The sequence below is a fragment of the Trifolium pratense genome, linkage group LG5, assembly GCF_020283565.1.
Source record: "Trifolium pratense cultivar HEN17-A07 linkage group LG5, ARS_RC_1.1, whole genome shotgun sequence".
Taxonomy (NCBI): domain Eukaryota; kingdom Viridiplantae; phylum Streptophyta; class Magnoliopsida; order Fabales; family Fabaceae; genus Trifolium; species Trifolium pratense.
Window position 1 is genome coordinate 4,423,831 of NC_060063.1, and position 11,901 is coordinate 4,435,731.

General features: G+C 29.5%; 2 protein-coding genes and 1 non-coding gene across 3 annotated transcripts; 2 read left to right on the top strand and 1 right to left on the bottom strand.

Annotated features, from left to right (window-relative positions):
• Positions 1-3,053: 3,053 nt before the first annotated feature.
• On the bottom strand, positions 3,054-3,125 carry TRNAK-UUU. Its single transcript has one exon. It is a non-coding gene; the product is annotated as a tRNA-Lys (tRNA).
• Positions 3,126-6,553: 3,428 nt separating this feature from the next.
• LOC123885884 (uncharacterized protein At4g26485-like) lies at positions 6,554-7,338 on the top strand (the record flags this gene model as incomplete). The annotated part of the gene is made up of 2 exons (XM_045935224.1): positions 6,554-6,762; positions 6,952-7,338. Coding segments are annotated over 2 exons (486 nt in total), but the record flags the coding sequence as incomplete, so codon positions are not given.
• A 2,671-nt stretch (positions 7,339-10,009) lies between these two features.
• On the top strand, positions 10,010-11,339 carry LOC123885885 (uncharacterized protein At4g26485-like). Its single transcript, XM_045935225.1, has 3 exons — positions 10,010-10,151; positions 10,657-10,858; positions 11,063-11,339. Exons 1-3 carry the CDS (start codon positions 10,010-10,012, stop codon positions 11,337-11,339), a joined length of 621 nt encoding a protein of 206 aa, XP_045791181.1.
• The last annotated feature ends 562 nt before the right edge of the window (positions 11,340-11,901 follow it).

The window sequence follows — 11,901 nt, forward strand, 5'->3', positions numbered from 1 at the left end:
TTAATTACTGTTTTAGTGAAGGTTTGTCTAAATCAATTATTAGTATTAGTCATTATGTATACTGTATTTATTAGGTAGAGTTTTTTTTTTTTTTTTTTTATACAAAATTTATTAGGTTGAGTTAATCAATGATCAAGGGTATTGATTTATTTCTATTTATTTGCTTACCAATTCATGTACCTAAAACATTTCAATTTATTTCTATTTAAAGACCGAATATGGTTTAGGATTTCGCGACTTCCAATTGTTTAACATGGCGATGGTACCAAAACAAAGATGAAATAAACCAACCTTTTTGGTGGCTAGAGTTTTCAAGGTTAAGTACTTTCCTCACTCTTCTTTCATTAATTCTACCCTTGAAAATAATCCAAGAGGATAAATTGATATGGGATGAGGAGAGCGATGGAGTATATTTGGTAAAATCCAGATATAGAAGATTAATGAGGGAGAGGGCAGCAAAGAACAAATCGATAAGTAGGGAGGATTGGGAAATGATTTGGAGGATTCATGGAGAAAGCAGCATTAATTTCTGGGATGTGACTAAGAATGCTTACCTTCCTAAGGCCAAGCATTTTTTATGGCAAATTTGTAAAGAATGCTTACCTTCTCGGATGTGACTAAGAAGTAGACATGTACAATGTCCGCTAGAATGTTCTTTATGTTTAGCGGAACCGGAAGATGATTGACACATGTTTTTTAATTGTGAAAGTATTAATGAAGCATGGTGTGCCATGGGAATAGATCACATTTTATATCCATGGCTGAGTTTTTTTTTTATTTTTTATAAGCACATCCATGGCTGAGTGGATGTCAGAATATTAGAGATTTCATTTTCCACACATGTTGTTGTCATGACAGTAAGCAACTTGCAGGAAAAATGGTTTTGCTACTTTGGACAATTTGGCAAAATCGCAACAACATAGTGTGGAATGATAACAAACAGCATGCCAAATTGAAATGCAAGAAGCACAAGCTTGGAATGAATGGGCAATGATTCACGGTTTACTTGAAGGATAACAACAGCCGCTGTCCCTGTAACAACAAACAACACCATAGCGCAGCAACATGATGGCCCAGCAGTGTATCAGTGGCAGCCGCCGCATTCCGGTTACTTGAAATGCAATGTTGATGCAAGTTTCTATGACGCAGCTGAAAAAACAGGAGGTGGGGGGGATGGTGTTTATGTGACCATCGAGGCCGCTTTATTCTTGCAGAAAGTAGGAACCAACATAATCAACGGAAGGCTTACTTTGGAGGGAGAAGCAATGACTCTTAAGGAAGCAATTTGTGAGGTGAAGCAATGAGATTTATCTCATGTTATTTTTGAAAGTGACTCCAAAATTAATTGTTGTTGATGCTATCACCACCGGACAATTAGGAACATCTGAATTTAATGTTGTAATCTCATATATTAAGTCCTTATTAGTGTTATGTCGAAACTTTGAGGTCAAATTTGTCAAGCGACAAGCGAATATGGTGACTCATTTCTTAGCAAGGGCGGCCTATTCAATGCCTAGTCGCGGTATCTTTGAGTCGGTTCCTCGTTGTATTGATAATTATTCGATTAATGAAATGAGATAAATTTTCTTTTGTCAAAAAAAAAATTAAAATTCAGTGTATTAATAATAGTCATTGAACCAACATAGTGTGACCCAAGTGGTAGGTACTTGGGTCCCTTAACCATTTGGTCATGGATTCGATCTCCGGCCGGTGCGTATGGAGAAACATTTGTTGGGAGAGGTCAACCCCTTAAATGAATCCCAATTATCTCGAGGGGATTAGTCTCTGCAATTGCGCGCGGAAGATATCTTTGGTTTACAAAAAAAAATAAAAAATAATAGTCATTGAATATTATTATTATTATTTTCTACCGCCCACAAAAAAAAGTACTAGGACCGACTAATTCAAGGGGATCAATCCCACCGCCCACTTGCGGGGGTCCCATTTAAAACGAGAGTTTTTTTTGCTTTGTATGGACTAGTCTATCGAAATTGATACCAGAGAGAATTGAACCTGAGACTTTGTGAGGAGCATAATATAATATTGATCGAAATTCTTATGATTAGGGCATAATCTAATATTGAGTCTTCAATCAAATTAAGGAACGACATGGCCCTGATCAAGAACAAATCAAGTAAGGGAGGGGTGATATTTCATGCTTCTTTTGGTCATGTTATTCAAGTAAAGAATTACGACATTCCAGTAGTTAATAACACAACATGAAATGAAACTATATTTTCCAACGAAAACAATAAATTTGGCTATTTAACAATCTTAAAAATAATAATAAAAGAAAATACTCCCTCCGATATTATATATAAGAAATATTTAAATTTTTAGATTCATTTTAGAATTGATGTACCTAGACAATAATATAGTCTAAATACATAAATTTTATAATAAATCTAAAAAGAGAAATGTTTCTTATACATAGGACCGGAGGAAGTAATAAACTGTATAAGTTTCTGCAATCAACACTAAAGTGACAATATTCGTTAAAAAAAAACACTGAAGTGACAATTTGCTGATTACTTCACATTTTATCAAAATTATTTTCACATAAGAGTAGATCCGTTGGTAGCTATCAAATTTTCTTTTTCTTCACACCAATAACGTGTAAGTCAAGCCACTAGATAAAAAAAAAGTAATACTATATTCGTTCTTTTATAATTGTCATTTTAAACTTCTTGAAATAATTTTTCATTTACCTATAACACCCTTAACCATTTACTATCTCACTTAACCATTTTCTTTCTCGCAATAAAAAGTTAAATAAGTTAAGGAGAATGTTAACATGTGCATATATGACACATGTTAAGGTAGTAAAAATAGAAATTATGTCTTAGAATTTGTGCATTTTAACTTTTCAAGCATTAAATGTCTTGTATCATTAAATGTTAAATTTCTATATTAAGATACCTTATCATGTGCCCTATATGCACATGTTAACAAGACCCATAAGTTAAATATAATTTTCTACTGCGAAATTTACTTAGTTTGACAAAAAAATAATTATAAAAATTATCAAGTACTATAGGGAGTGAAAAAATTAACGCCGACTGTGGGGATCGAACCCACGACCACGTGGTTAAAAGCCACGCGCTCTACCACTGAGCTAAGTCGGCTTGTTGTTTACAATTTAATTAAACATTTAAATATTGTCTACCGATGGTGCAAGGACTTAATAGTAAAAGAAGGAATGATACTGAGTTTGACAATATTATAGATGAGTATCATAGGAGATTACTAATTTTGAATAAGAACTGGAAGGTCAGTTACATTCGAAAATAAGCCAATCGAGTGTCTAATGAATTATCTTAGACATCTCATTTCATTGCTAGTCCCCAAGTGTTTAATTATTGTCCACCTTATCTAATGTATATAAGAAAGTTGATTGTTCTGGAAAACTCTCAATTGTCCTTACTTAAAATGCTGCCATGTGTTCAAAGTAAGGACAATTGGTGTCCAAAAAATTTATAACTAAACCAGGGGCGATTTTATCGCCCGGCATACCTGGCACGTGCCTAGGCTCGACAAATAATTTTTTTTTTAGGGTTCTTACTTTGATATGAAAATTCGAATGTTTGAGTAAGAATTAATAAAATTTAAGTGTATATTCATAATCCCCTTGAAATTCTGAGCAAAATTGTATATTTACATGTCCAATTTGGTGCAAGAATGAAAAAAACAATTTTTGAGGTTTTGGTGATGGTGAGCATGAGGTTGAAGATGATGAACAGTAACAAAAAGTAGTTTAATATATTTATCAGTTAAGCTGCACTTCAAACATCAAGTGCGTGTTGGTTTGGTGGTCCTGCATATGGTTAAACATTTAAGAGGGCCTGGGTTCAACTACCAGATACCCCTTAATTTTTACACTTTTGTTTTTTTATTTCCTTTTATTTTATTTTATTTGTTTATAAACATTATCAAAAATACTAAAAATATCAACTTGGTTTCGTTTTTATATATAGTAAAACTAGTAAAAAAATGTATTATTATTGTTTTTCTTTGATTTTAATTTTTTACTAATGCTTAGATATAACACAAAATACTAAAAAAATATGTTTGATTGCTTTTGTGTTAATCTCAAATATGTTGTAATTCTACTTTCTTTCATATGTAGGATTGTGGGGAGTGTATGACTTTTACTTGTATAGTTATTATGAATCAAATATTTAGATTAAATCTTAAAATTAATTACTTTGATTATAATTTCAATATATATATATATATATATATATATATATATATATATATATATATATAGTTAAAAACGGTCTGATCTGGTTGAACTCCGATCCGAAAACCTTAAACCAATAAATATTTGTGCTTCGCGGTTAACATTGTGCCCAGGCTTAATATTATTCCAGGAGTCGCCACTGAACTAAACTAAAAGTACACTACTAACCAAGCCATCTAAGCCATATGACATTTTGTGAAAAGAAAGGAAATGTATCATTGAGATTGAACCAAGCAATCTAAGCCATATGACATTTTGTGATTAGAAATGAAAGTTATCATTGAGATTGAACCAAACCATCTAAGTCAACCACATGAAAAAGACCCTTCAAGTTACAAATAAACCATGTGACAGTGACATCACTGGTTTGACTATTTTCCTTCTTCCAATTTTGGTTCCCAATGTATGAGACCAAATTTCAAATTCAATTTTTTTTCCTTCTCTTCACTTATTCAAAATTCTATTATATCTTCTACACAAATTTTCATATCATTTCCTCTTTCCTCAATCCTCACATCTTCTTTCTCTATATTCATTCGTTCTTTCTCTACTCATGTTAAACTACATTTTTTTCTAATAGTTTGATTATGTAATTTAAATATATTTTTTTCTATCTAACAAATAACAACATGAAGAACTTCATCACATCCAAATTACATCAAGATCAAGCGGTATGCAAAAAAAACTTTCATAATTCTTTTTCAAATTAACATCCAAACACTAACCATAAATGACATACAAGATCTTTTGAATAACAAATATACTGGAACCAAAATAAATAAATCAAATTAACCCAAGAAAACACAAAAATAGTAGTTATAAACACTTCCAAATAAATTTATTCATTAAAATTGTAATTTTTAAAATAATATAAAGATCTAAAAAAACCAAATTGAAAGATGTGAGTTTATGATAAAAAATTCAAAATAATTATCATATGTGACACAAATTCTTACTAATAAAAATTTCAAAAAATATATGGGTAAATTCTAACTGATATATAAATTTTAACTATCATATACAGGATAAATTATCACTGATTAAAAATGCAAAATAATTATCATATGCGAGACAATTTTTACTAATAAAAAATTTTTTAAAAAATTGTTTTACACGGAATAAATTCTAACTGGTATATAAATATGTTATATGTAATTATTTCTTTCAATTTAAATATTTATAATTGCAACCAATTTTGATTATTAAACTATAACTTAAAAAAAGCACGGGTCTATTTATTATTATTATTATAAATCAAATGCATTATTTTTTTTTCGTAAAATAAAAATAAAATGAAAGTTCACTTAACTAAAGACATCTTTTTTGCCTTTCCAAATTCCTTGCCGTCACCATAAAGTTCACTTACATGCTCTTCCTATGCTTGGGAATAGGTAATATTTCAATTCCACTAGAATAAAATTGGGATTTCCAAGAAGATAATAAATAAATTAAATGAAATTGAAATCTTATCGGTTTTCAAATATAAAGACTCAGAAATTACACAAAAGAATGTGAATAATGAATGTTAACTCAAACATTTTATGGGGAATTCCATCCGATGCCAAAATAAGTCTATAAATTTAATCTCATACTAAGTGATTTTTTAAGCATTTTATTTGATTAGGGAAAATGGAAAAGAAAAATATAACGCATTATAGTAGCTCTCAGAAAATCTTGCTCGTGGGAGAGGGAGATTTCTCCTTCTCACTTTGCTTGGCTAAAGCATTTGGTTCAGCTGTGAACATGGTAGCCACATCTTTGGATGATAGAGGTATCACTCATTTACCTATAAAAAGAATATTTTTATATTAAGTTTTTTTTTTTGTTTAATCATATTTGCATGATTTTGTAACATATCTAGGTTTAAGGAGCATACGAGTATCTACTGTTTTACCATTTTTTTTTTTTCAAAAAATGGTTTTCCATTTTTTACCATTTGCATAATTTGCAACATATATTTTTTGTTTTGTTTTGGAAATTACAAATATAAGGGGTATTAGAGTGTTCCATTTTTTTTTTGTTCTAGGAAATGTTGCATTCTTCTTTTTTTTTTTTTTGATAATGAAAAATTATGTTGCATTCTTCTTGACATAGTATAAAATTATCAATTATGTACAACTTTTTTTCCTTCTTTGGAATATAGGAGTACTTTGTATGTACAACTTCGTGCCCTTTGCAGTCGATGTTAATTAAATTAATTTTTTTACACAAAATATAGGTTAGATTTCTTTTTCAGTAAAAAAAGGAAGACGAAATTTCCTATAGAATTGTGCTCATTAATTATACTAACTGATATTATTTTGTTCTTATTTTGAAGTATCTTTGGCATGGAAATACACAAATGCAATAACAAACTTGAGTGAACTTGAGGGTCTTGGCTGCACCATCTTACATGAAGTGGATGTTCACAACATGAATCAACACCTTTATCTCAAGTACCATCGTAATTTTGATCGAATAATCTTTAATTTTCCTCATTCCGGTGTGTTTTCACGTGAAAATTATGTCTCGGTGATTGAGTAAGTTGCATAAAAATCGTATCATGTGATATTTTTTTTTTTTGTCTCTAACTTTCGTCGGTATTTCAACTTTTTTTGTAGTATATGATTTTCAAGCTTTTAAATCCTTACATAATATTTTCAGCTTTTTTTGATGACCAACTTTTTTTTTGTAGGATATTTATTTGTTTTATGTTTTATTAAATACAGGCAACACAAGAATGTAGTGAGTGGATTTCTAAGAAATGCAAAGGACATGCTTAGTTATTTTGGTCAAATTCATATTACCCACAAAACAACTCATCCTTATAGTTGCTGGAATATCAAGAATCTTGGAGAAGATTTGGGATTATCATTTCTTGAAGAGGTGGATTTTGATCAATTTTCTTACCCAGGTTACAATAATAAGAGAGGTGCTGGCTCGAATTGTGACCAAAGTTTTCGTATCGGAGAGAGTAGCACTTTTAAATTTTGTTTCCATGGTTAGACTCATGTACCTTAAATGAAGAGAAGTGGAAAATCTCAAATTCAAATTCAAGTACTTTTAAATTTTATTTTGAAGAGATTGTGAACTTTTCCGCGTGAAAGTTGAAACAAATTTTGTTTGAGATTAGACTAATTAAGTGGTGAAATCCAGGATATTACATTGCACTTGATGAATTTTATTGTTGTCATTTTCTTTCATTTTTTATTTTATAACTAAACCAGGGGCGATTTTATCGCCCGGCATACCTGGTATGTGCCCAGGCTCGACAAATAATTTTTTTTTTTAGGGTTCTTACTTTGATATGAAAATTCGAATGTTTGAGTAAGAATTAATAAAATTTAAGTGTATATTCATAATCCCCTTGAAATTCTGAGCAAAATTGTATATTTACATGTCCAATTTGGTGCAAGAATGAAAAAAACGATTTTTGAGGTTTTGGTGATGGTGAGCATGAGGTTGAAGATGATGAACAGTAACAAAAGGTAGTTTAATATATTTATCAGTTAAGCTGCACTTCAAACATCAAGTGCGTGTTGGCTTGGTGGTCTTGCATATGGTTAAGCATTTAAGAGGGCCTGGGTTCAACTACCAGATACCCCTTAATTTTTACACTTTTGTTTTTTTATTTCCTTTTATTTTATTTTATTTGTTTATAAACATTATCAAAAATACTAAAAATATCAACTTGGTTTCGTTTTTATATATAGTAAAACTAGTAAAAAAATGTATTCGTTTTTCTTTGATTTTAATTTTTTACTAATGCTTAGATATAACACAAAATACTAAAAAAATATGTTTGATTGCTTTGGTGTTAATCTCAAATATGTTGTAATTCTACTTTCTTTCATATGTAGGATTGTGGGGAGTTTATGACTTTTACTTGTATAGTTATTATGAATCAAATATTTAGATTAAATCTTAAAATTAATTACTTTGATTATAATTTCAATATATATATATATATATATATATATATATATATAGAGTTTAATTGATATGCACTGACGGTGTAAAATAGTTTTACACGATCGTCCAATAAATAACCATCATTTTGCCATGTCATATCAAGAAAGTGGGGTGAAGTGGGGTGATGTGGCGGAAAATATGGTTGGTATTGGTTGACTGTGTAAAATTATTTTACACCGTCGGTGCATATCAATTAAATCCATATATATATATATAGTTAAAAACGGTCTGATCTGGTTGAACTCCGATCCGAAAACCTTAAACCAATAAATATTTGTGCTTCGCGGTTAACATTGTGCCCAGGCTTAATATTATTCCTGGAGTCGCCACTGAACTAAACTAAAAGTACACTACTAACCAAGCCATCTAAGCCATATGACATTTTGTGAAAAGAAAGGAAATGTATCATTGAGATTGAACCAAGCAATCTAAGCCATATGACATTTTGTGATTAGAAATGAAAGTTATCATTGAGATTGAACCAAACCATCTAAGTCAACCACATGAAAAAGACCCTTCAAGTTACAAATAAACCATGTGACAGTGACATCACTGGTTTGACTATTTTCCCTTCTTCCAATTTTGGTTCCCAATGTATGAGACCAAATTTCAAATTCAATTTTTTTTCCTTCTCTTCACTTATTCAAAATTCTATTATATCTTCTACACAAATTTTCATATCATTTCCTCTTTCCTCAATCCTCACATCTTCTTTCTCTATATTCATTCGTTCTTTCTCTACTCATGTTAAACTACATTTTTTTCTAATAGTTTGATTATGTAATTTAAAGATATTTTTTTCTATCTAACAAATAACAACATGAAGAACTTCATCACATCCAAATTACATCAAGATCAAGCGGTATGCAAAAAAAACTTTCATAATTCTTTTTCAAATTAACATCCAAACACTAACCATAAATGACATACAAGATCTTTTGAATAACAAATATACCGGAACCAAAATAAATAAATCAAATTAACCCAAGAAAACACAAAAATAGTAGTTATAAACACTTCCAAATAAATTTATTCATTAAAATTGTACTTTTTAAAATAATATAAAGATCTAAAAAAACCAAATTGAAAGATGTGAGTTTATGATAAAAAATTCAAAATAATTATCATATGTGACACAAATTCTTACTGATAAAAATTTCAAAAAATATATGGGTAAATTCTAACTGATATATAAATTTTAACTATCATATACAGGATAAATTATCACTGATTAAAAATGCAAAATAATTATCATATGCGAGACAATTTTTACTAATAAAAATTTTTTAAAAAAATTGTTTTACACGGAATAAATTCTAACTGGTATATAAATATGTTATATGTAATTATTTCTTTCAATTTAAATATTTATAATTGCAACCAATTTTGATTATTAAACTATAACTTAAAAAAAGCACGGGTCTATTTATTATTATTATTATAAATCAAATGCATTATTTTTTTTTCGTAAAATAAAAATAAAATGAAAGTTCACTTAACTAAAGACATCTTTTTTGCCTTTCCAAATTCCTTGCCGTCACCATAAAGTTCACTTACATGCTCTTCCTATGCTTGGGAATAGGTAATATTTCAATTCCACTAGAATAAAATTGGGATTTCCAAGAAGATAATAAATAAATTAAATGAAATTGAAATCTTATCGGTTTTCAAATATAAAGACTCAGAAATTACACAAAAGAATGTGAATAATGAATGTTAACTCAAACATTTTATGGGGAATTCCATCCGAAGCCAAAATAAGTCTATAAATTTAATCTCATACTTAGTGATTTTTTAATCATTTGATTAGGAAAAATGGAAAAGAAAAATATAACGCATTATAGTAGCTCTCAGAAAATCTTGCTCGTGGGAGAGGGAGATTTCTCCTTCTCACTTTGCTTGGCTAAAGCATTTGGTTCAGCTGTGAACATGGTAGCCACTTCTTTGGATGATAGAGGTATCACTCATTTACCTATAAAAAGAATATTTTTATATTAAGGTTTTTTTTTTGTTTAATCATATTTGCATGATTTTGTAACATAGCTAGGTTTAAGGAGCATACGAGTATCTACTGTTTTACCATTTTTTTTTTCAAAAAATGGTTTTCCATTTTTTACCATTTGCATAATTTGCAACATAGATTTTTTGTTTTGTTTTTGAAACTACAAATATAAGGGGTATTAAAGTGTTCCATTTTTTTTTTGTTCTAGGAAATGTTGCATTCTTCTTGACATAGTATAAAATTATCAATTATGTACAACTTTTTTTCCTTCTTTGGAATATAGGAGTACTTTGTATGTACAACTTTGTGCCCTTTGCAGTCAATGTTAATTAAATTAATTTTTTTTATACAAAATATAGGTTAGATTTCTTTTTTAGTAAAAAAAAAGGAAGATGAAATTTCCTATAGAATTGTGCTCATTAATTATACTAACTGATATTATTTTGTTCTTATTTTGAAGTATCTTTGGCATGGAAATACACAAATGCAATAACAAACTTGAGTGAACTTGAGGGTCTTGGCTGCACCATCTTACATGAAGTGGATGTTCACAACATGAATCAACACCTTTATCTCAAGCACCATCGTAATTTTGATCGAATAATCTTTAATTTTCCTCATTCCGGGGTGTTTTCACGTGAAAATTATGTCTCGGTGATTGAGTAAGTTGCATAAAAATCGTATCATGTGATCAAATTTATTTTTTTTGTCTCTAACTTTCGTCGGTATTTCAACTTTTTTTGTAGTATATGATTTTCAAGCTTTTAAATCCTTACATAATATTTTCCAGCGTTTTTTGATGACCAGCTTTTTTTGTAGTATATTTTTTTGTCTCTAAATTAAGTTTTATGTTTTATTAAATACAGGCTACACAAGAATTTGGTGAGTGGATTTCTAAGAAATGCAAAGGACATGCTTAATTATTTTGGTCAAATTCATATTACCCACAAAACAACTCATCCTTATAGTTGCTGGAATATCAAGAATCTTGGAGAAGATTTGGGATTATCATTTCTTGAAGAGGTGGATTTTGATCAATTTTCTTACCCAGGTTACAATAATAAGAGAGGTGCTGGCTCGAATTGTGACCAAAGTTTTCGTATCGGAGAGAGTAGCACTTTTAAATTTTGTTTCCATGGTTAGACTCATGTACCTTAAATGAAGAGAAGTGGAAAATATCAAATTCAAATTCAAGTACTTTTAAATTTTATTTTGAAGAAATTGTGAACTTTTCTGCGTGAAAGTTGAAACAAATTTTGTTTGAGATTAGACTAATTAAGTGGTGAAATCCAGGATATTACATTGCACTTGATGAATTTTATTGTTGTCATTTTCTTTCATTTTTTATTTTATTTTTAGATTATATTTTTTGGTATGGTGTTTTCACAAACTGACTCCGAAAATCAATGGAAAAAAAGTTATACTACTCAATCCGTTCTTATTTATAAAACACTATAGAGATTGGTTTGAAAATTAGTGTCTCGACATAATTTGAAGGGTACGTATCCGGTGATCAATAGGCTCAAACAATAAAATTAACTTACGTGTATCCAACCCATAATAAAAACATTATTTGCAACCATGGGCGGAATAATATTGTTCCTACACAGTTAGAAGAATGACTCTTGAAACAAATAAAAAAGTTAGAGAAGATACGCATAAACACTAGCACTAATAGACTGAGTTTTTTTTTTTTTACATCATT

What these genes read in the sequence shown, in the direction of transcription:
- LOC123885885 (XM_045935225.1), top strand. Translation starts at nt 10,010, where the DNA reads ATGGAAAAGAAAAATATAACGCATTATAGTAGCTCTCAGAAAATCTTG. An exon ending in CACTTCTTTGGATGATAGAG is followed by an intron (nt 10,152 to 10,656) that starts GTATCACTCATT and finishes CTTATTTTGAAG; the next exon opens with TATCTTTGGCATGGAAATAC. An exon ending in AATTATGTCTCGGTGATTGA is followed by an intron (nt 10,859 to 11,062) that starts GTAAGTTGCATA and finishes TATTAAATACAG; the next exon opens with GCTACACAAGAATTTGGTGA.